Source organism: Aureococcus anophagefferens, assembly GCF_000186865.1.
Source record: "Aureococcus anophagefferens unplaced genomic scaffold AURANscaffold_4, whole genome shotgun sequence".
Taxonomy (NCBI): domain Eukaryota; class Pelagophyceae; order Pelagomonadales; family Pelagomonadaceae; genus Aureococcus; species Aureococcus anophagefferens.
In genome coordinates this window covers 216,396-234,740 of record NW_008705564.1, presented here as the reverse complement: position 1 = coordinate 234,740, position 18,345 = coordinate 216,396, and the positions used below count along the sequence as shown (strand labels likewise).

Sequence of the window (18,345 nt, the reverse complement as noted above, 5' to 3'; positions counted from 1 at the left end):
ATTGCCGCCATCTTGAATTGGCAAGCAGCGGCATGGGGGCAGCCCGCGTCGCCGCGCTCTTGCTGCTGCCGGCGCTGGCGACGGAGGTGATTTTCACGCCAGCAGCCCGCGTCGCCGTGCTCTTGCTGCTGCCGGCGCTGGCGACGGAGGTGACCTTCACGCCCGGTCCCGGCCTCCAGAAGAACGCCGACGGCACCTACTCGCGCGAATTGACGCCCGAGTACCTCGCGCACGCGGGAGCCCTCGACGACGACGCGAACGCGACGACGAACGCGACGACGAACGCGACGCGCAAGGCCGCGCGCTACGACGCCTTCGGCAACGTCATCCCCGAGGAGGAGCCCGAGGCGCCGAAGAGCGACTTCCAGATCTTCGCCGAAAAGATCCTGCCCTGGCTCCTCATCGAGTGCGGCTACCGCCACGTCGCCGCGTTCTTCGCGGTGCTCTGGGCCGTCGGCAAGTGCCTGGGCTACGGCCTCGCCGTCGCCGCCCGGGTCCCGCGGCCCCGGCGGCGCTACGCCCTGCCCTTCCTGCTCTTCCTGCTCTTCGCGTGCCGCCACGCCATCGGCGACTTCTACGAGGACGCCGAGGCCGAGTACCGGAGGATCCGGAACGAGACCATGACGGCGATCGTCGAGGAGATGACGGGCGAGAAGCCCTGGACCTTCGACTTCCCGCAGTTCAAGGTCGCCAACGGCTCCAACGCCACCGTCGTCGAGCGGGTTCGAGCCGCGAAGGAGCTCCACAAGCAGGTCGACGTCGCGCACAAGCAGATGGACTTCGTCAACAAGAAGATCGACTACCAGCGCCGGGAGCACCGGCGCCTCGACGCCCAGCTCGACGCTGAGCGGGCGGCGCTGGCCATGGTGCTGGAGACGCACCGCGCCATCGCGGGCGAGATCGCGGGCCTCGAGGACCAGTTAGGGTTCGCCGCGTACGAGCACCTCGGCGAGCCCATCGTCAAGGCCATCAAGAGCCGCGCCAAGAGCGCGGCGCTCCTCGCCCAGACGCTCGAGGACCTGGCACTCGTCAACGACACGGAGAAGGCCATCCTCGAGGCGGAGCGCGACCGCAAGGCCAAGGACCTGAACAACTCGAAGGAGCGCGTCCCCAAAGACCGGGAGCAGTGGGCCAAGGACCGGAAGAAGACCATCAAGACCCAGCTCGACGGCCACCCGGCCTACACGGCGGACGGCGACTTGAACCACACGGCGCTCTTCACCGTGCTCCTGGGCCACTGCAAGGTCCAGTGGAAGCGGAGCGGCTGGGAGCGCTTCTTCTCCGACGTCTGGGACGACCCCGTCAAGCACGTGCCGCGCTACGCCGAGAAGCGCCGGGGCCAAATCGTCCGGGACTGGAACTGGCTCAAGCGCACGGGCGTCGGGTCCTACGTCGGCCTGTGCCTCTTCAACGCGACGCGCGACGCGAACGCGACGCTCTACGAGCGACGGAACGTCACCGTCGAGCAGCTCTACGACGCCGTCGTCTTCCCGCCGCTCAACCAGGCGCGCCAGATCGGCGGCGAGCTCCAGGCCGTCGGCGTGCGATGCCTCTTCCTCGTCTGGCGCCTCTTCGAGCCGACGGCGCTCCGGAGCTACGCCTATTGGCGCGACGTCGCGAAGCCCCGGAGCCTCCGGGCGTTCAAGGCGGCGTTTCGCGCGGCGAGCCGGTGGCTCATGGCCTGCGAGGCCGCGCCCGTGGCGCTCCGGGTCCACTCCGACGTGGTGGTGTGGGTGGTTCTGCTGAGCCCCGTCGAGGCCTGGGTCGCGTGGCATCTCCTGAAACCGCCCGTGGGTCTCGCGCGAGACTACGCGCGCGACGCGGCCTGGGTCGCGAGCTTCCCCGCGGGCCTCGCCTGGTGGCTGTTGTGGCCCGCGCGCGCCGCCGTCCTCGCCGCGTCGACGGCCCAGGCGCTGGCCTTCGCGGCCGCGGCCGCCGCGCTCGCGGACGCGAAGCGGCCTCCGCGGCCCGGCGCGCGCGCGGTCGCGCTCGAGGACGGCGACTTACTCTAAGTTTAAACGTCGTCGACGAAGGCCGCGGACGTGGCCTCGGCGACCCAGTTCGCGAAGATGCCCGTGAACCGCCCCTCCCGCGAGTAGAACGCGGCGTCGTCCGCGTCCTCCCAGCCCAGCGGGAGCGTCGGCGTGATGGGCTTCCCGCGGAGGAGCTTCGTGAGGACGTGGAGCGCGCGCTGCGGCGCGTAGGCCGGCACCATGTGGCCGCTGTCCTTGAAGGTCAAGAAGTCGAAGGCCACGTCGGAGCCGGAGGCGTAGGACGTGTGGTAGCCGCCGACCTGGGGCCCGACGGCGACGGCCTTGAGCAGGGACCCCCAGGCCGCGGGCTTGTTGAGCACCGTCGCATCGTCCGTCGCCGACGCGTTGTAGAACCAGGGCAGCCGCGCGGACGCGTTGAAGCCGATGGCGCGCACGGCCCGCTCCGTGCCCTTGAGGCCGACGACGGTGTCGACGTCGCCGGAGGAGATCAAGACGCGCGCGAAGTTCTTCGCCGACGGCTTCGCCGACGCGGCGAGCTCGCGGTAGACGTCGATCATGGACTCGTTCGCGTGGGGCCCCGCGGGGGCCGCGTTGCACGCCGCGTACTGGCTCGTGTAGCCCGCGTAGCCGTTGTTGTCGAGCTCGAGGTGGTAGACCGCGTTCGGCGACTGCCCCGCGCCGATGTGGCCCCGCAGCGAACCGACGAACGCCTCGAGGTCCGGCCCGCCGGACGGGCCCAGGGCGTTGAGCGGGTCGACGTACATGGGCAGGCCCGGGATGGGCGCGGGCTGGACGGCGTCGCCGATGCCCGCGAAGGCGACGTCGTAGACGCGCCAGGCGACGCGGCAGGCCCGCTGGGTCGTGTTCCGGACGCGATCGCCGAGCGCCGTGAACGACAGCGTGCACGCGTCGGACGTCAGCGTTTCGTAGAGCCGCGCGTCGATCAGGCCCGCGGAGAAGAGGAAGCTCGGCCCGATATCGAGCCAGCCGAACTGCTCCTTGTTGTCGATACAGGGGTCCGTGAACCACGCGCCGTGCAGATTCGCGACCGTCGCGTCATCGAACGCGTCGAGGATGGCCCGCGCGAGCAGCGGGCCGTACACGCCCGCGTAGGATTCGCCCGTCAGGAACAGGGGCCGCCCTTTCAACGCCGGGAAGAGGTCGAGGAACCCGGCGAGGAACTTCACGTTCTGGGAGGCGACGGACGAGTCGTCCGCGGGGCACGGCGAGCACAGGCCCGAGGACTGGGCGCAGGTCGCGGTCCCGTTGGCCGACGCGGCGCAGTAGCTGTAGCCGACGCCGGGCGCGAACTCGACGTAGAGCACGTTCGCGCGCGCGTTCCACGCGTACGGGTTGTCGACGAGGACACCGGCGTCGTTCAGGAGCAGCGGCCCGTTCTCGGAGAAGAGGCCCGCGAAGCTCGACGCGCCGGGGCCCCCGTTGAACCACCAGACCAAGGGGTCGGAGGCTGGCTCGTCGGCGGATTCGACCAAGTAGTAGAAGAGGTGGCTGCCACTGGCGGCATCGGTCTCGACGAAGCCTACCAAGCATGACGGTGACGATTTCTCATTGTTTTCCCACCCCAAATCTCTCGAAAATCGTCACGGCCACAGGACGCTGGACGAAGCCCGTCCAATGGGCCGTCGGCGGCGCGCCGTACACGGGCAGCGTGTCCACCTTTCTTTTCGTGTCGACGGCGCCCGTGGCGGTGAGCGCCAACGCCAGCGCGAGCCAGCGGCGAGCGCCAACGCCAACGCCAGCGCGGGCTGCCGTCGTCGCCATCGTCGAGAGAGCTTCCGGAAGGTTCAAGGTTAAGGTAAACAATCGCTGATGAATTGCCACTACTTACATGTAGACAGTCGAAATCGGCCGCGCGTGCGGTGACGGCCGCGCCGGTGTGTGTTGACCCCACCGGTGAAGAAAAAGCGTGCGGTGACGGCCAGCGCGGCGCGTGTTGACCCCAGCGGTGAAGAAAAAAGGACCGGCGCCATGCCCGTGCTGCGCAGCGCCGCGCTCCTCGCGAGCCTCACCGCCGTCGATGCCTGCACGACGATCCTGGTGGGCCGCAAGGCGAGCGCCGACGGGTCCGTCATGTGCTCGCACACGAACGACGGCGAGGCGATCACCGACGCGCGCCTCGTGCGCGTCCCCGCCCGCGACCACGCGCCCGGGGCCCGGCGGCCCGTCTTCTTCTCGCCGGAGGACTACCCGCGCTACGTCGGCTACGAGCGCGGGCTCGAGGCGTACTACCCCGTCGGCGGCCAGGAGCCCATGGCCTCCATCGGCTCGCTGCCCGAGGTCAATGCCACCTACGCCTACTTCGAGGAGACCTACGGCGCGCTCAACGAGAAGCAGGTGGGCATGGGCGAGTCGACGTGCTCGTGCGTCGACTGGACGGCGCTCGGCGGCCGCGACAGCGAGCCTTGCGGGTCCGCGGACGGCCCCTGCGCGCTCCTCTCCGTGGACGAGCTGACGCGCATCGCCATGGAGCGCGCGTCGACGGCGCGCGAGGCCGTGTCCCTCATGGGACACCTCGCCGTCGAGCACGGCTTCTACGGCGCGGACTCGTTCGAGGGCTCCGCGGAGTCTTTGATGGTCGTCGACCCGCGCGACGCGTGGATCTTCCACGTCCTGCCGCACCCCTCGGGGACGTCGGCGGCCTGGGCCGCGCAGCGCATCCCCGACGACCACGTGGCCGTCGTGCCCAACGCGTTCGTCATCCGAGAGGCGAACCTGAGCGACGCGTCGACGTTCCTCGGCAGCGACCTCGCGGGTCTCGCGTCCAAGTATCCGGCGCTCGCGAAGACGTGCCCGTCGAACGAGCGCTGCGATTTTACGAAAACCTTCGGCGACGGCGAATACGCGCACAAGTACTACAGCGGCCGCCGATTGTGGGGCATGTACCGCCTGCTCGCGCCGGACACCGTCCTGGACCCGGAGTACGCGTCGGCGACGCCGCAGTTTTTGCCGTACCCGACGTCGCTGCCGGCCGCGGGCTTGACGCTCCAGGCGGTGCTCGACGCGCACCGCGACCACTACGAGGGCACAGCCTACGACATGACGAAGGGCCTGGCCGCTGGCCCGTTCGGCACGCCGAATCGCTACTCGCCCGGCGCCGGCGAGGAGAAGGTCCGCGGCAACTGGGAGCGGGCCATTTCTCTGTATCGCACGTCCGACTCCTTCGTCGTCCAGGCGCGGTCCTGGCTTCCCGACGCCGTCGGGGGCGTGCTCTGGTGGGGGCCCATGGCGCCCCACGCGACGGTCTACACGCCGGTGCTCGCGGGCCAGCGGGAGATCCCCAAGTTCCTCGGCTCCGGGCACCAGGGGTCCTTCGACCGCGACACGATGCTCTGGAAAGTGCGTTATGTCGCGAATTTGATGGACCTCAAGTTTTCCTACATGGTCAAGGACGTCCGCGAGGCGCAGCGTTCGCTCGAGGGCTCCGCGCGTCTCGCCGTGGAGGACGCGGCCGCGGCCTTCGAGAAGGACGGCTCGACGGAGGCGCTGACGGCGGCGCTCGCGCGCGTCGCGAAGCTGAACCTGGCCGCCGTCGCCGACCTCTTCGATCTGCTCATGTTCAAGTACGCCGACGGCTGGGTGAACACGCCCACGCTCGGCGACGGCGTCGGCTACCCCGCCTGGTGGCTCAAGGACGTGAACTACACGCGCGGCCCGCCGCCCCTCTAAATCCCCTTATCGCGCGAAGTCCATGGAGAAGATCTCCGCGACGAGCAGGAGCGCGGCGACGAAGAGCGGGATCAGCGTGTGGTGCTCGGCCCAGGTGAACGTGCCGCCCGCGACGACGAGGATGCCGTAGAAGACGAACGCGAGCCCCGCGCCGCCGTGGACGCTGTAGAGGAGCGGGATGAGCAGCACGCCCAGCATGGCCGGCAGCGCCTCCTCGCGGTTCGCGTGGTCGACGTGGCGGAGGATGGGCGACAGCGACGCCGCCGTGTAGACGAGGAGCGCGCCGGACACCTCCGTGGGCACGATTTCGACGGTCTCGCGGCCCGACGCCGCGGACGCGAGGAAGAGCAGACCCGTCACCACGGACGCGAGGCCCGTGCGCCCGCCTACGAAGGGTCGATTCGTCCCCGTAAACACATCTCGAAACGCGCCGGCGCCGCGCCCGCGGCGATGCCGACGGCCGACTCGACGAAGCAGGTCATCGGCGCGCAGCCGAGCAGGGACCCGAAGGCCCACGCGGCGCCGTCGACGAGGATGATCTTCTGGAGCTTCGGCGTCGACGCGACGTAGTCGCGGAACTTCTCCGGGCCGAGCGCGTCGACGGCGCCCGCGCCGGTCCTCTTGGGCGCCTCGTGGAAGCCCAGCAACACGAAGACGACGAGGAAGACCGACGCGAGGATGTCGAAGATCTTCCCCGTGACGTAGCCGAGCGCGGTCCAGAGCGCCGCCGCCCACTGCGCGCCCGTCCAGGTCCCCGGGAAGCGCATGCCGTAGAGTCGGACGCCGCCGTGGCGGTCCTTGCTCTCGAAGACGGCGTCGCCCGCCGCCGCGCGCGCGACGGCCGCCGCGAGGGCGCCGCACACCGTCGCCGCGAGGACGACGACGTGCTTCTTGTCCGGCCGCCGCACGTCGCCGACGACGACGGCGACGAGCACGAGCGCCGCCAGGATCAGGTCCGGCCGCTTCGACGAGCTCAGCGTCGGGCTCGCCTCGGCGCCGCCGCAGCCGACGACGCCCATGCCGCTCTCGTCGAGGAGGCCGAGGTGCGCTAAAAACATGAGCAAACCGAAGCCCACGCCGACGAGGTAGGACACGGGCAGCGCGCGGATCAGGCGCGCGAGGCTCCCGCGCTTCGCCAGGAAGGCGACGAGCGCGACGTAGCCGAGGCTCGACAGCAGCGACAGCGAAAGCTGCGACCGCCACGTCATCCAGGAGTTCGTCTTCAGCGCGAAGTAGCCGTTCGTCGCCATGGCCGGCGCGACGACGAGGGGCGCGTTCGCGACGACGCCCATGACGAGCGTGCTCGCGCCCGTCGCGACGGCCGTCGCCGTCGCGAGCGGTCCCGCGGGCTGCCCCGTGTCGAAGCCGAAGGCCAGGCCCGTCTGGTAGTAGGGGTTCGCGTGGACGATGTAGACCTGCGACGCGCGGGTCCGCGCCGCGACGCGCGGAGAAACGCGCCGCGCGCGACGGTGACGAGGTAGTTGACGCAGCCCGCGAGCACCTCGCGGCCGGCCGTCGACCGCTGGCTCCGCAGCTTGAACCACTCGTCCAGGTTCTCGCCCATGGACTTGCTGCTCGTCGCCGCCCAGGCGTCGCGGAGCATCCGCGCCCGCGACCGCGCGGGCGCCAGGCCCACGGCGGTCGCGCAGTCGAGTTCCAGCTTCGGCGCGGCCAGCGGGTTCGCGCTCGCCTGGCCGTCGCCGGCGTCGACGTCGGCGACGTCGGTCGCCTGGCCGTTGCCGGCGTAGACCTCGGCGATGTCGGGCCGCAGGCCCGGGCTGCTCGGGCTGCTCGGCATCCGGATGCCCGTCCTCATCGTCTCACCACACTGGCCATCGCGCTCTCCCACATCATCTTGAACTTCAATATTCCAGGATGCCTCTCCTCCCGGGGAACACAACACAGGCTTAGGTCTTCCGCGCGGAGGGTCGCGCGATCGCGCGGCGCGCGGCATGGTCCGCGCGCGCGCGGGTGTTCGCACGGCCTACTTCGCCTTGGGCTTCTTGGCCGTCGTGCCGGATTTGCCCTTGGCGCGCTGCGGGCACTTCGCGGCGGCGAAATTGGCGCGCGCGGCCTTGGCCTTGCAGACGAGGCCGGCGCAGGGGCCGCGGAGCGCGTCGTAGACGAAGACGTCGACCGCGGCCGGCGTCGCCGGCTTGGCCTCCGAGTCGAGCGCGAGGCGGTAGACGTCGACGGCGAGCGCGAACTCGCAGATGGTCGCCTCGAAGCCCGCGACCGTTTTCTCGTCCTGGGGCTGGGCGTTGGCGGCCTTCTTCACGAGCGCGCCGATCGTGAGCTTCTTGAGCTTCTTGCCCGCGATGCGGCAGTCGTCGTAGAGCACGGACTGGAAGAGCCGGCGGTAGGCGGGGCCGCCGCGGTCCTCGCCGTCGAGCTCGTACTTCGCGCGCGTCTCGAATTTCCTCAGGTCCGTCGCGACCTCGGCGCGCTTCACGCGCAGCGCCGACCTACCGGGGACGATCGGGCGCGCGGGCAAACGGGACGCGGGGTCGACGCACGATTTTTGGCTGCCCGCGGTCGGCACGTGGCCCGGCGGCAGCTTGAGCCGGAACGCGTCGCGCGCGTTCGCCGCCGACTTCAGGACCGCGTCGGACTTGGAGCTGCCGCCCTTGGACCGCTTCGCGAATCCGGAGATCGCGTCGTCGCCGTAGGCGTCCTGGCCGGCGGCCGCGCGGTCCGCCGTGGTCTGCGACCTGCGGGGGCGTGGCGTTCGAGGCCCGCGCGCGCGCGCGGTCGAAGCGAGGCGCCGGACGCGCGCCCGCCCTTGCGCCCGCCCTTGGCCTGCATGCCCGGCGCGTGGATGCCCTTGCCCTCCGCGGCCGAGTTGCGCCTGCGCGGGCGGTCCCCGTCGCGCGTCGCGTCGAACACCGGCGCGTGCGGCGCTCGCGGCCCGCGCGCGGCGCTCTCGAGGCGAGGCGCCGTCGAGGCGCCGACGAGGCGCGCGCGCGTGGACGCCGGTCGCGCGCCCGCCCTTGGCGCAGCGCTCCTTGTGGTTGGCGAGGGTCTCCTGGGCGACGGTGCCGTAGTTCGCGAAGACGTGGTCCTCGGCCTCCGCGCGGGAGAAGCCGACGTCGATGAGGTCCTGGATCGCGGCCGTTGACGCCGCGATGGCGGCGCTGAGCTTGCCGGTCTTGATGCAGACGCGCTTGTTCTTGAGCTGGACGAAGCCGCGCTTCTCGTCCTCGGCGGACACCTTCGGGCACCGGCGCGCCGGGTGCGGCGGCACCTGGGACTCGTCCTGCGGCGCGTCCTGCTTGAGCTGCCGCAGGTCCCACGTGCCCGGGGCCTCCTTCTGCAGCCGGAAACGCGCGAGGCCCTCCGCCGGCGAGAGGATCTCGGCCATGGCGGTGTGTTTGGCTTTTGGAGAGCGGTCCGTGACGCCGATCGGGAGCTGTTTTTCCGAGGCGGCGCGCGCCATGGATCCGTTGTCCGATCCAATGAGGTTTGCGTTTCTGGCGTGCTTGGCTTGCTACGCCTCGGAAGCCCACGACCCGTGATTTTATCGATTTCTCGCCAAAGACGACATGGTTCGCAACGGAGACATTCTCTGCATCGACTCGGGCGAGGGCCGGTCGCGCAAGGCGCGCGTCTCGCCCGACGGCACCCGCCGCTACACCGAATCGGTCTCGACGACGCCCAACTTCGTGCCCAACGAAAGCGAGCTCGTTTTCTTCTCGGACAACACCTTCACGCTCCGCCGCGACGCTCTCTTCCGCTCCGAGCCGTCGTTCCTGCTCCGCGGCGCCCTCGACACGCCCATGAACGTCCACCTCGGCGAGTGCCCCCGCTTCGAGCCCTTCTCCGCCTCGACCTGCTTCGACGCGATGAAGGACCGCGCGGACCTCGTGGAGATGAAGACCGGCCGCAAGGAGAGCCACGCCTTCTTCGACACGTTCATGGACGTGTCCGAGGTCAAGGGCGCCGACGGCTCCTGGCACAGCGACCTCCGGAACCGCATCACGGACGAGTACATCAACTGGACCGCCCACGAGATCGTCGCCTACGCGACCTTTCTGCGCGCGACCCGCATCGTCTACAAGCCCTACGGCCAGGTCGCCTTCGACAACCTCCACCGCATCATCGCCGCCGTCACGCGCATCCAGAACGAGGGCATGTAGGCAGGGGTTAAACAAGCAAGCATTAGGGGAATGTGGGGAGAACGCGCGGGAGGGCTCATGTGAGGCCGCGGACCGCGTGGCGGTCGGCCGGCGGTCGCGGTCGCACGCCGCGACGCGCTCCGTCGGCGCGAAGCCGTCGACGACGTCGTCCGCGCCGCGCAGCGCGACGCGCAGGACCGCGCCGACGCGCTCGAGTCGCCCCAGCATCTTCGCGCCGAAGCAGTCGTCGTCGGGGTCGCGCTCGGCGCCGAGCGGCGCGCGGCGGCGCGCGGCGCGCGGAAGCCCGGCGCCGAGGACGCCGCCGGCGCGCGCGAGCGCGAGCGCGGCGACGGCGGCCGGTCCCGGCGGGTCCCGGCGTCGGAGCCACGCGACGCGTCCGCGGCGAACCCGGCCGCGGCGCGGCGCTGCGCCGGGGCCGCGCGCGCGTCGCGGGCCGGGCCCGTCGACGGGCACGACGTCGTGCGCGCCGCGCAGCAGCGCGACGCGCAGGACCGCGCCGCCGACGCGCTCGAGTCGCCCCAGCATCTTCGCGCCGAAGCAGTCGTCGTCGGGGTCGCGCTCGGCGCCGAGCGGCGCGCGGCGGCGCGCGGCGCGCGGAAGCCCGGCGCCGAGGACGCCGCCGGCGCGCGCGAGCGCGAGCGCGGCGACGGCGGCCGGTCCCGGCGGGTCCCGGCGTCGGAGCCACGCGACGCGTCCGCGGCGAACCCGGCCGCGGCGCGGCGCTGCGCCGGGGCCGCGCGCGCGTCGCGGGCCGGGCCCGTCGACGGGCACGACGTCGTGCGCGCCGCGCAGCAGCGCGACGCGCAGGACCGCGCCGCCGACGCGCTCGAGTCGCCCCAGATCTTCGCGCGGAAGGAGTCGTCGTCGGGGTCGCGCTCGGCGCCGAGCCGGGCCGCGCGCGCGTCGCGGGCCGGGCCCGTCGACGGTCACGACGTCGTCCGCGCCGCGCAGCGCGACGCGCAGGACCGCGCCGACGCGCTCGAGTGGTCCCAGATCTTCGCGCCGAAGCAGTCGTCGTCGGCCGCGGCGCTCGGCGCCGAGCCGGGCCGCGCGCGCGTCGCGGGCCGGGCCCGTCGACGGTCACGACGTCGTCCGCGCCGCGCAGCGCGACGCGCAGGACCGCGCCGACGCGCTCGAGTGGTCCCAGATCTTCGCGCCGAAGCAGTCGTCGTCGGCCGCGGCGCTCGGCGCCGAGCCGGGCCGCGCGCGCGTCGCGGGCCGGGCCCGTCGAGCACCGCGGCGAGGAGCACGAGGACCGCCACCGCGCCGGGCCCGCCGTCTCCGAGGGCGGCGAGCAGGGGCCCCGCCGCGCGCTCGGCGCCCGCGACCGTCGCGGCGCCGCCGCCGAGCGCGGGCGCCGCGAGCTTCGTCCTACGGGTCGTAGCTGTCGGCGGCCGTGTACCAGTTGCCGTCAAAGTAGATCAGGTCCGACGGCTGGCCGTACACGGACGCGCCGCAGAGCTCCGCGGAGAGCGGCGCGACGACGCTGGCGAAGCCGATGTACTCGATGAACCACCCGTAGCCGTACGCGCTCGACGCGCCGCCCGTGCCGCTCCGCGAGGCCGCGATCTGCGTCTCCGAGGCGAAGCCCGACCCGACGATGGCGTCCTTGACCGCGTCCGCGGACGCGGACCAGGGGATGCAAGTCGTGACGCACTTGGTGTAGTTCATCTCGCCCGTCGCCGTGTTGGACACGGGGAGCGTCAGGTTCAGGCGGGCCGTGTCGCGTGTCTGGAGCCTGCTGCCCAATGGGTCGAGCGCGACAGCGCGACCCGCGCGGAGTCGCACCGATGGCGCGCGGCGCGGCGGCGGCCGGGAGCTGCAACCCCGGGCAGCTCTTTAACTGAAGTTTCTCCACGTCAACGTCGGCGGGGCAGCTTCCAATTCGCACGATGGAGCTGCCGGGCAATGGCTGGGTCGCGCCCTCGACGCCGAAGGAGACGACGCCGCTGCACTTTCCCGGCCCTGCCGGCGTTCCCGCGCGACGGCCGGTTGAACGTGAGCAGCAACATTATCTTGCATTTCCGTGTCCAGGAGCTCAAGGACCTGTGCTTCGTCAACTTCGTCCTCGCGCTCCTCACGCTGCTCTACATGGGCGTGAACGTGACCATGTTCGTGCTCAACTACCTCAACCGCGACGACGACGACTGCGGCGACCCGGACAGCGTCTACGTCGCGCGCTGCGGGGCCCGTTTGCCACGCGCTTCACTTCGCGTTTGCGCGCGCGTTTGCTGATGCTCACGCCACTGGCTATGTACGGGTGTTTATTATGCTCCATTCCAGGCATGTGTCAGCACGTCGGGCGGCGCGCCGCCTCCGGCGCGCCGCCGCCGCGGCGTCCTACTCGACGAGGATCGCGGCCCAGACCAGGAAAATGGAGCCGACAAAAGAGAGGCAGTCGCTGAAGAGACCTACACAAAGAAAACGCCATCAACCACGACCACATCGACCACGGAAAAGCGCCGGCGGCGCGCTGCTCTGGCTATTCGCGTCCTTGTACTTGGGGAAGACGCTCGTGATGAGCGGCTTGGGCACGACGTAGAAGACGGGGTAGCTATTGTCGTCGATGCGCGCCTGGTGCTCCTTGACGATGGCCTGCATCGCCTCCTCGCCCTTGCGCGCGGGCATGAGGTTGTCGAGCCACGCGAACGGAACGACGTAGAAGACGGGCTTCGTGAGGTCGCGCTCCATGGGCGGGCCCTCCTCCTCCTCCGCCTCGGCCGCCGCCGCGGGCGCGAGGGCCGACGGCGCGCCGCCGCCGAAGCCGAACCGCCTACAATCGTTTTCTCGGGTTCCTTCGTCGCGTTTCTATATCCCCGGCGGCCGTCCAGCGTTTCGGTTCACGGGGCGCCGGGTGTGTATCCCCCGCGGCCGTCCAGCGTTTCGTTTTCACAGGGCGCCGGCGCGCGACGAGAAGAAGTTCTTGACCGACATGGATGCCGCGGAGTGTCGACGTCGACGGGTGGCCGCGCGCTCGATCTGCTGGTCTATTGCCTGGAGCTTCGGCAGCTTCGGCAACGAGGTCAACACCAGCTCGATGTTGTAATGCAACGACGACTGTTTCGGATGCACAGGGCTGCATCGGCCGAGCTCTCTCGAAGAACACGGAGCCATACCCGCGCTGACCCTCACGAAACGGCCGCGGGGGGCGCGTGGCGCGGGTGCCGACCATGTCGGGCGTCTTCCTGCGGCGGTCGGCGACCCTCGCCGTGCCCGCGGCCGTGGGCGCGCTCCAGCTCTCCCACGGTCACGGCCGCGCCGAGCCCCAGAGCAGCTGGACGCTCATCGAGGAGAGCGAGCTCGCCCTGTCGGCGCGCGACGACTTCCACGCCGTGGAGCACCCCTACAGCCTGCGGGACGTCGACGCGAATTCCATGACCGTCGCCACGGGCGACTCCTTCGTCGCGCTGGGCGCTCCGTCGCCGCCGGACATGCGGCGGCCGCACTCGACGGCCGAGGGCGACGTCGAGATCCTCAAGCGCGAGGTCCAGGACCTCAAGCGCCAGATCCGCATCCTCCTCGACGCGCGCGTTTCCCCGGCCCCGGACGCGGGCGCCGACGACGGCCCGCTCGTCGCCGCGTCCGGCGCCGGCGCGCCCGCGAACGAGCGGTGCGTCGCCGCGGCCGTCGCGCTCGGCGCCCTCTGCGCAACGCTCTGCGTCCAGCGCCGCCCGACGAACGCCGACGGCTTCCTCAAGCACGCGCCGGGCGTCTGCGGCGCGCTGCACAAGGTCGCGGCCGCGGGCTGCTGCTTCCGCGCTCGGGACGAGTTCCCGGGCGACGCCGCCGTCGCGCGCGCCTAGGCCCTCCTGTGGGACGCAGGCCGGTACGTTTAGTTCGCCGCCTCGACGAGGGCCGCGCCCGGGGACGCCGCGGGGAAGTGGGGCTTGAGCACGACGAAGACGAAGGACTCGGCCTCGTAGGCCTTGCGGATCGCGTCGAGCTGGCCCTCGTCGCAGGTCCCGACGACGGCGCCCCCCGAGCCCGGGAACTTGGCGACGCCGCCGTGCTTCGCCGCGATGTCGATGAGCTGCAGGTTCGTGCGGCCCAGGACCGCGTCGCCGAACAGCGCGCGCCGCAGCGAGAAGTTCTCGGCCATGAGCTTCTTGCACTCCGTCGCGTCGCCCAGCGCGATGGCCACCTTGGCCCGCTTCGCGACGTCGGCGATCTTCTCCATGCCGGCGACGGCGACGGGGTCGCCCGCGTGCCACCGCTGCTTCACGTCGCTGTGGATCGCGCCCGAGTCGGACGGTTCGCCGCAGTACGCGAGCCACAGTAGCGGCAGCGCCTGCGCGGAACCCAAATCTTCAACCCGACTTCAATGTGCACGTAATTGAACGGTCACTCTTCGGCCGTGCTTCGAGAACTCGCTGAGAGCCATCGATTCATCCAAAAATCCGCCGAATCGACTTCGATGTGACCGAGCGAGAGCATTTCAAAAGTTTGGTCGGGACGTCCCGGACCGGCGGTCGATGTCCACGCGGGGCGGCGCCGCGTGGAGCTGGTGCGGCGGCAGCCGCTCGTAGACGCCGAAGCCGTGGGCGTCGAAGTGCGCCTTGTCGAAGTCCATGGCCACGAGGCCCTCGTAGGCCTGGACGACGCGGTCCTGGAGGCCCGCGTTGATGCCCAATTCCGCCTCGATCGACAGCACGAGGTTCGGCAGCACGGGCGCGGGCACGTGCGACTCGTCGAGGGAGAAGAAGGCGATCATCGCCTTGATGGCCGCCGTGACGATGGCCGACGACCCCGCGAGGCCGACCTGGCGCGGCACGTTCGTCTCGTAGGACAGCGTGAAGTTGCGCTTCGGAAGCGCGACGCCGTGCGCGGCGCAGTACTCGAAGAAGCGCTTGCAGGCCGCCTGGAGGAGCCGCATGCCGCCCTGGTAGCCCTCGCGCCGCGAGATGAAGTGGAGGTCCGCGAGGGACCCGAAGTCGCAGGGGTCGAAGAGGGGGTGGGGCACGAGGCACAGACGCTCGGACGGCGCGATCGTCGCCGACGCCCAAAAGTTCGCGATGGTCAGCGCGATCGTCGCCCCGTGGTAGCCGTCGCTCGGGTTCCCGAAGAGGCCGACGCGCGCGTGGGCCTTGACCGTGTGCTTGCCGCCGCCCGCCGTGGACCAGCTCGGCGCGTCGATTCGCTCGAAGTGCTCGACCAAATCCAAATACTCCTGGAGGCCCGCGTCGCCGATGAGCCGGAAGACGCCGGGCATGCGCATGGAGTAGACCTTGGACCCCTTGTCGTTGATGGCCCAGGCCATGAAGCCGCCGAGGCTCGGCTTCGCGTCGCGGTCGTGCTCCTCGACGAACGCCGGGAGCAAAGCGACGAGGTCGGGCTTCAGAATGTAGAAGAGCGGGCACGCGTCGCGCGACGCCGTGGCGCCGGGCGACGGCTTCTCGACGAAGCGCAACACCTGGCGCGTCGACGCGTCGACCTCGGCGATGCCCCGCGTCGACGCATCCTCGTCCGCGCCGAGGCGGTACGTGACCGCTAAAGATTGACCCGCTTCCACGTGGCGCTCCGTGACGACGGAGTGGAGGTCGAAGTCGCGGTGGAAGAGGGAATCGCCCGCGATGACCATGACGTCCTGGTCCAGGCCCTTGTCGCCGAAGGAGCCCGCGCGCGTCAGCGCGAGCAGCAGGTCGCGCGCGGCGCCGAGCGACGTGCACCGCATCGTCGACCCGTCGTTGATGACCTTGGACGCGGGGATGCCGCGCGACGTCGCCCAGCGCTCGAAGTGCTTGAACTGCTTCGCGTTCGTCACGAGGTAGACGTCGCTGATCTGCCGCTGGCCCTCGATGGCGCCCCACCAGTAGTCCAGCACGCGCTTGCCCCCCGTGATGGGCAGCAGCGCCTTGGGCAACCCGTGGAGGTGGCTGTACTCGGCGCCGGCGTCGAGGAGCTCGCCCTCGAGGCACGTGTCGACGCTGGCCACGAGGATCACGGCGACCGTCATCTTACTTCGCTGCGTCGGAGAGGCGCCGCTTGGCTTCTCACCTCGTCGCCAGCTCGACTCGCGGTCACTGTGGCGAAGATGCCGTCGTTGCCCCCCGCCTAACGTCACACTGCGCGATAGGCCCCGCGAGTCGGCAGTTCGCGCTGGCCAAAGTCGCGTCCGAGTCCGCGGGCGCCCGCGGAAAGAGAATGGGCTGGCTTCCGGAGGAGGCGAGCGGCTTCCGGGGCATCGTCAAGGATCTGAAGCGGCGCGCGCCCAAGTATGTCTCCGACTGGACCGAGGGCCACAACGCCAAGACCACGGCGTCCATCTTCTTCATGTTCTTCACGTCCATCGCGCCGGCCATCACCTTCGCGGAGCTGCTCGCGACGACGACGGAGAAGATCGGCGTCGTCGAGGTGTGCCTGAGCAGCTGCCTCTCCGGGATGGTCTTCAGCGTCTTCGCGGGGCAGCCCCTCGTCATCGTGGGCGTCACGGGCCCCGTGACGATCCTGACCATCTCAATCTACGGCATGGCCAAGGCGCTGGACATCAGCTTCCTCCACTTCTACGCCTGGGCGCAGATCTGGGCCGGCCTGATGCACATGGCCGCGGCGGCCGCGGGGCTCTGCGACTACATCAGGTACATCACGAACTTCTCCTGCCACACCTTCGGCATGCTCATCGCCGTCATCTACGCCGTCACGGGCGCCGTGGGCATCGCCAAGTACTACACGCGGAGCCAGTCCTTCGCCGCGTGCCTCATGGAGACGATTCTGGCGCTGGGGACGACGCTCTTGTCGCTCTATCTCGCCAACGCGTCGAACTGGGTCATCGGCAACGAGAAGTTCCGGACCTTCGTGTCCGACTACGCGCCGACGGTGGCCATCGTCATCTGGACGGGCATCTCGCTCGTCGGCCGCGCGGACGACCTGGGGTCGGACCTGACGCGCCTGAACGTGCCGCGGAACTTCCAGACGATCGGCGGGCGGACGTGGTTCCTGAACCTCTTCGACTTCCCCGTCTGGGGCATCGTGCTGAGCCTCGTGCCGGCGAGCATCATCCTGATTCTGTTCATCTTCGACCACAACGTGTCGTCGATCATGGCCCAGTCGAAGGAGTTCCAGCTGAAGAAGGGGTCCGCGTACCACCTCGACTTCTTCGTGCTGGGGATCTGCATCGTCTTCACGGGCATCTTGGGCATCCCGCCCTGCAACGGGCTCATCCCCCAGGCGCCGCTCCACACGAAGAGCCTGTGCGTCGTGCGCAAGGAGAAGCAGCACGGCGTCGTCGTCGACGTCGTCGAGCGGACGTACGAGCAGCGGTACACGAACTTCTCCCAGGCGCTGCTGACGGGCGTCGTGTGCTTCCGGCCGCTCATCGGCGTGCTGGGCCAGATCCCCAAGGCCTGCCTCGACGGGCTCTTCCTCTTCATGGCGCTGAGCTCGCTGCCGGGGAACGAGCTCTACGAGCGGTTCTGTTTGGTAATCGCGGAGCCCGCGCTGCGCAAGTCGCCCCACGCCTGGTTCCGGGCGCTGGACTTTGCCACGATCAAGTCCTTCACGAAGCTCCAGCTGGCCATCGCCTTCGTCATCTACTTCGTGACGCTGACGCCCATCTCGATGACGTTCCCGTTGTTCATCGCCGCGCTCGTCTACGTGCGCCTGAAGGTCCTCCCCAAGTACTTCGACGAGGCGACGCTCCTCGCGCTGGACCCGCTCATCGAGCTCGCGCCCGACGACCCGGACGGCGCGAAGAAGGACGACTTCAACGGCGCGGCGGAGCTCGTCGAGGACCCGCGCGGCGCCGCGGACGAGGGCAAGGAGGGCGACGCCGCCGCCATGCCGGCGAGCGACTCGTCGTCGAACCTCCTCGAGGCCGCGTGAGCCGGGGTCTTTTGGGTTCGCTCATTTTTATCGTCGCGGCGGCTCGGTCCTCCGCCGCTGCCAGGGGAAGCGGAAGCCGCGCCGCGGCGCGGCGCGGACGTCCGCGAGCTCCGCGCGGAGCGCCGCGAGGCCGTCGTCGACCTTGCGCTCGAGGCGGTCGACCTGGGCGGCGTAGCACGCCTGGAGGTGGCCCAGGTAGAGCTCGTAGATCGCGTGGTTGATCTCGAAGGCCTTGATCTTGTCCATGAGCGTCTTGAAGACGCTCTCGAACTGGGACCCGCTCGCGACCTTGGCGAGCTGCGTCGTGTTCGACTGGACCTTGAGCTTCATCTGCGCCTTGAACTTCTTGAAGTCGAGCGCCTCGTGGCACTTGGGGCCGTTGCGCGGCGCCGGCGCGGTCGCGTTCGGCGCGGCCGCGGTCGCGTTCTCCGCGGCCGCGGCGTCGCCGGCGACGGCGACGGCCGTCGTCGTCGTCGGTGTCGCGGCGGCCGCCGCCGTCGTCGTCGCCGCGGTCGCGTTCGGCGGCGGCGGCGGCGGCGCCGCGTCGGCCGTGGCGTTCGCCGGCGGCGCCGCGGTCGCGTTCAGGGCCGGCGGCGCGGCAGCCGTCGTCGTCGTCGCGTTGGCCGCCGGCGCCGCGGGCGCTGTCGCCGCCGGCGCCGCGGTCGGCCGGCGCCGCGGGCGCCGCGTCGGCGGCGCGGTGGGCTCCGGCG

General features: G+C 70.6%; 5 protein-coding genes across 5 annotated transcripts; 2 read left to right on the top strand and 3 right to left on the bottom strand.

Annotated features, from left to right (window-relative positions):
- Positions 1–2,887: 2,887 nt before the first annotated feature.
- Positions 2,888–3,535, bottom strand: AURANDRAFT_5713 (hypothetical protein; the record flags this gene model as incomplete). The annotated part of the gene is made up of 1 exon (XM_009035904.1): positions 2,888–3,535. A coding segment is annotated over one exon (648 nt), but the record flags the coding sequence as incomplete, so codon positions are not given.
- A 2,152-nt stretch (positions 3,536–5,687) lies between these two features.
- AURANDRAFT_70981 (hypothetical protein) lies at positions 5,688–9,050 on the bottom strand (the record flags this gene model as incomplete). The annotated part of the gene is made up of 7 exons (XM_009035962.1): positions 5,688–6,067; positions 6,109–7,096; positions 7,150–7,468; positions 7,670–8,146; positions 8,198–8,392; positions 8,458–8,529; positions 8,666–9,050. Coding segments are annotated over 7 exons (2,815 nt in total), but the record flags the coding sequence as incomplete, so codon positions are not given.
- A 407-nt stretch (positions 9,051–9,457) lies between these two features.
- AURANDRAFT_61983 (hypothetical protein) lies at positions 9,458–9,817 on the top strand (the record flags this gene model as incomplete). The annotated part of the gene is made up of 1 exon (XM_009036457.1): positions 9,458–9,817. One exon carries the CDS (start codon positions 9,458–9,460, stop codon positions 9,815–9,817), a length of 360 nt encoding a protein of 119 aa, XP_009034705.1.
- A 3,819-nt stretch (positions 9,818–13,636) lies between these two features.
- On the bottom strand, positions 13,637–15,781 carry AURANDRAFT_36465 (hypothetical protein; the record flags this gene model as incomplete). The annotated part of the gene is made up of 2 exons (XM_009035961.1): positions 13,637–14,105; positions 14,298–15,781. 2 exons carry the CDS (start codon positions 15,768–15,770, stop codon positions 13,650–13,652), a joined length of 1,929 nt encoding a protein of 642 aa, XP_009034209.1.
- Positions 15,782–15,994: 213 nt separating this feature from the next.
- On the top strand, positions 15,995–17,467 carry AURANDRAFT_1508 (hypothetical protein; the record flags this gene model as incomplete). Its single annotated transcript, XM_009035874.1, has 1 exon — positions 15,995–17,467. A coding segment is annotated over one exon (1,473 nt), but the record flags the coding sequence as incomplete, so codon positions are not given.
- Between the last annotated feature and the right edge of the window lie 878 nt (positions 17,468–18,345).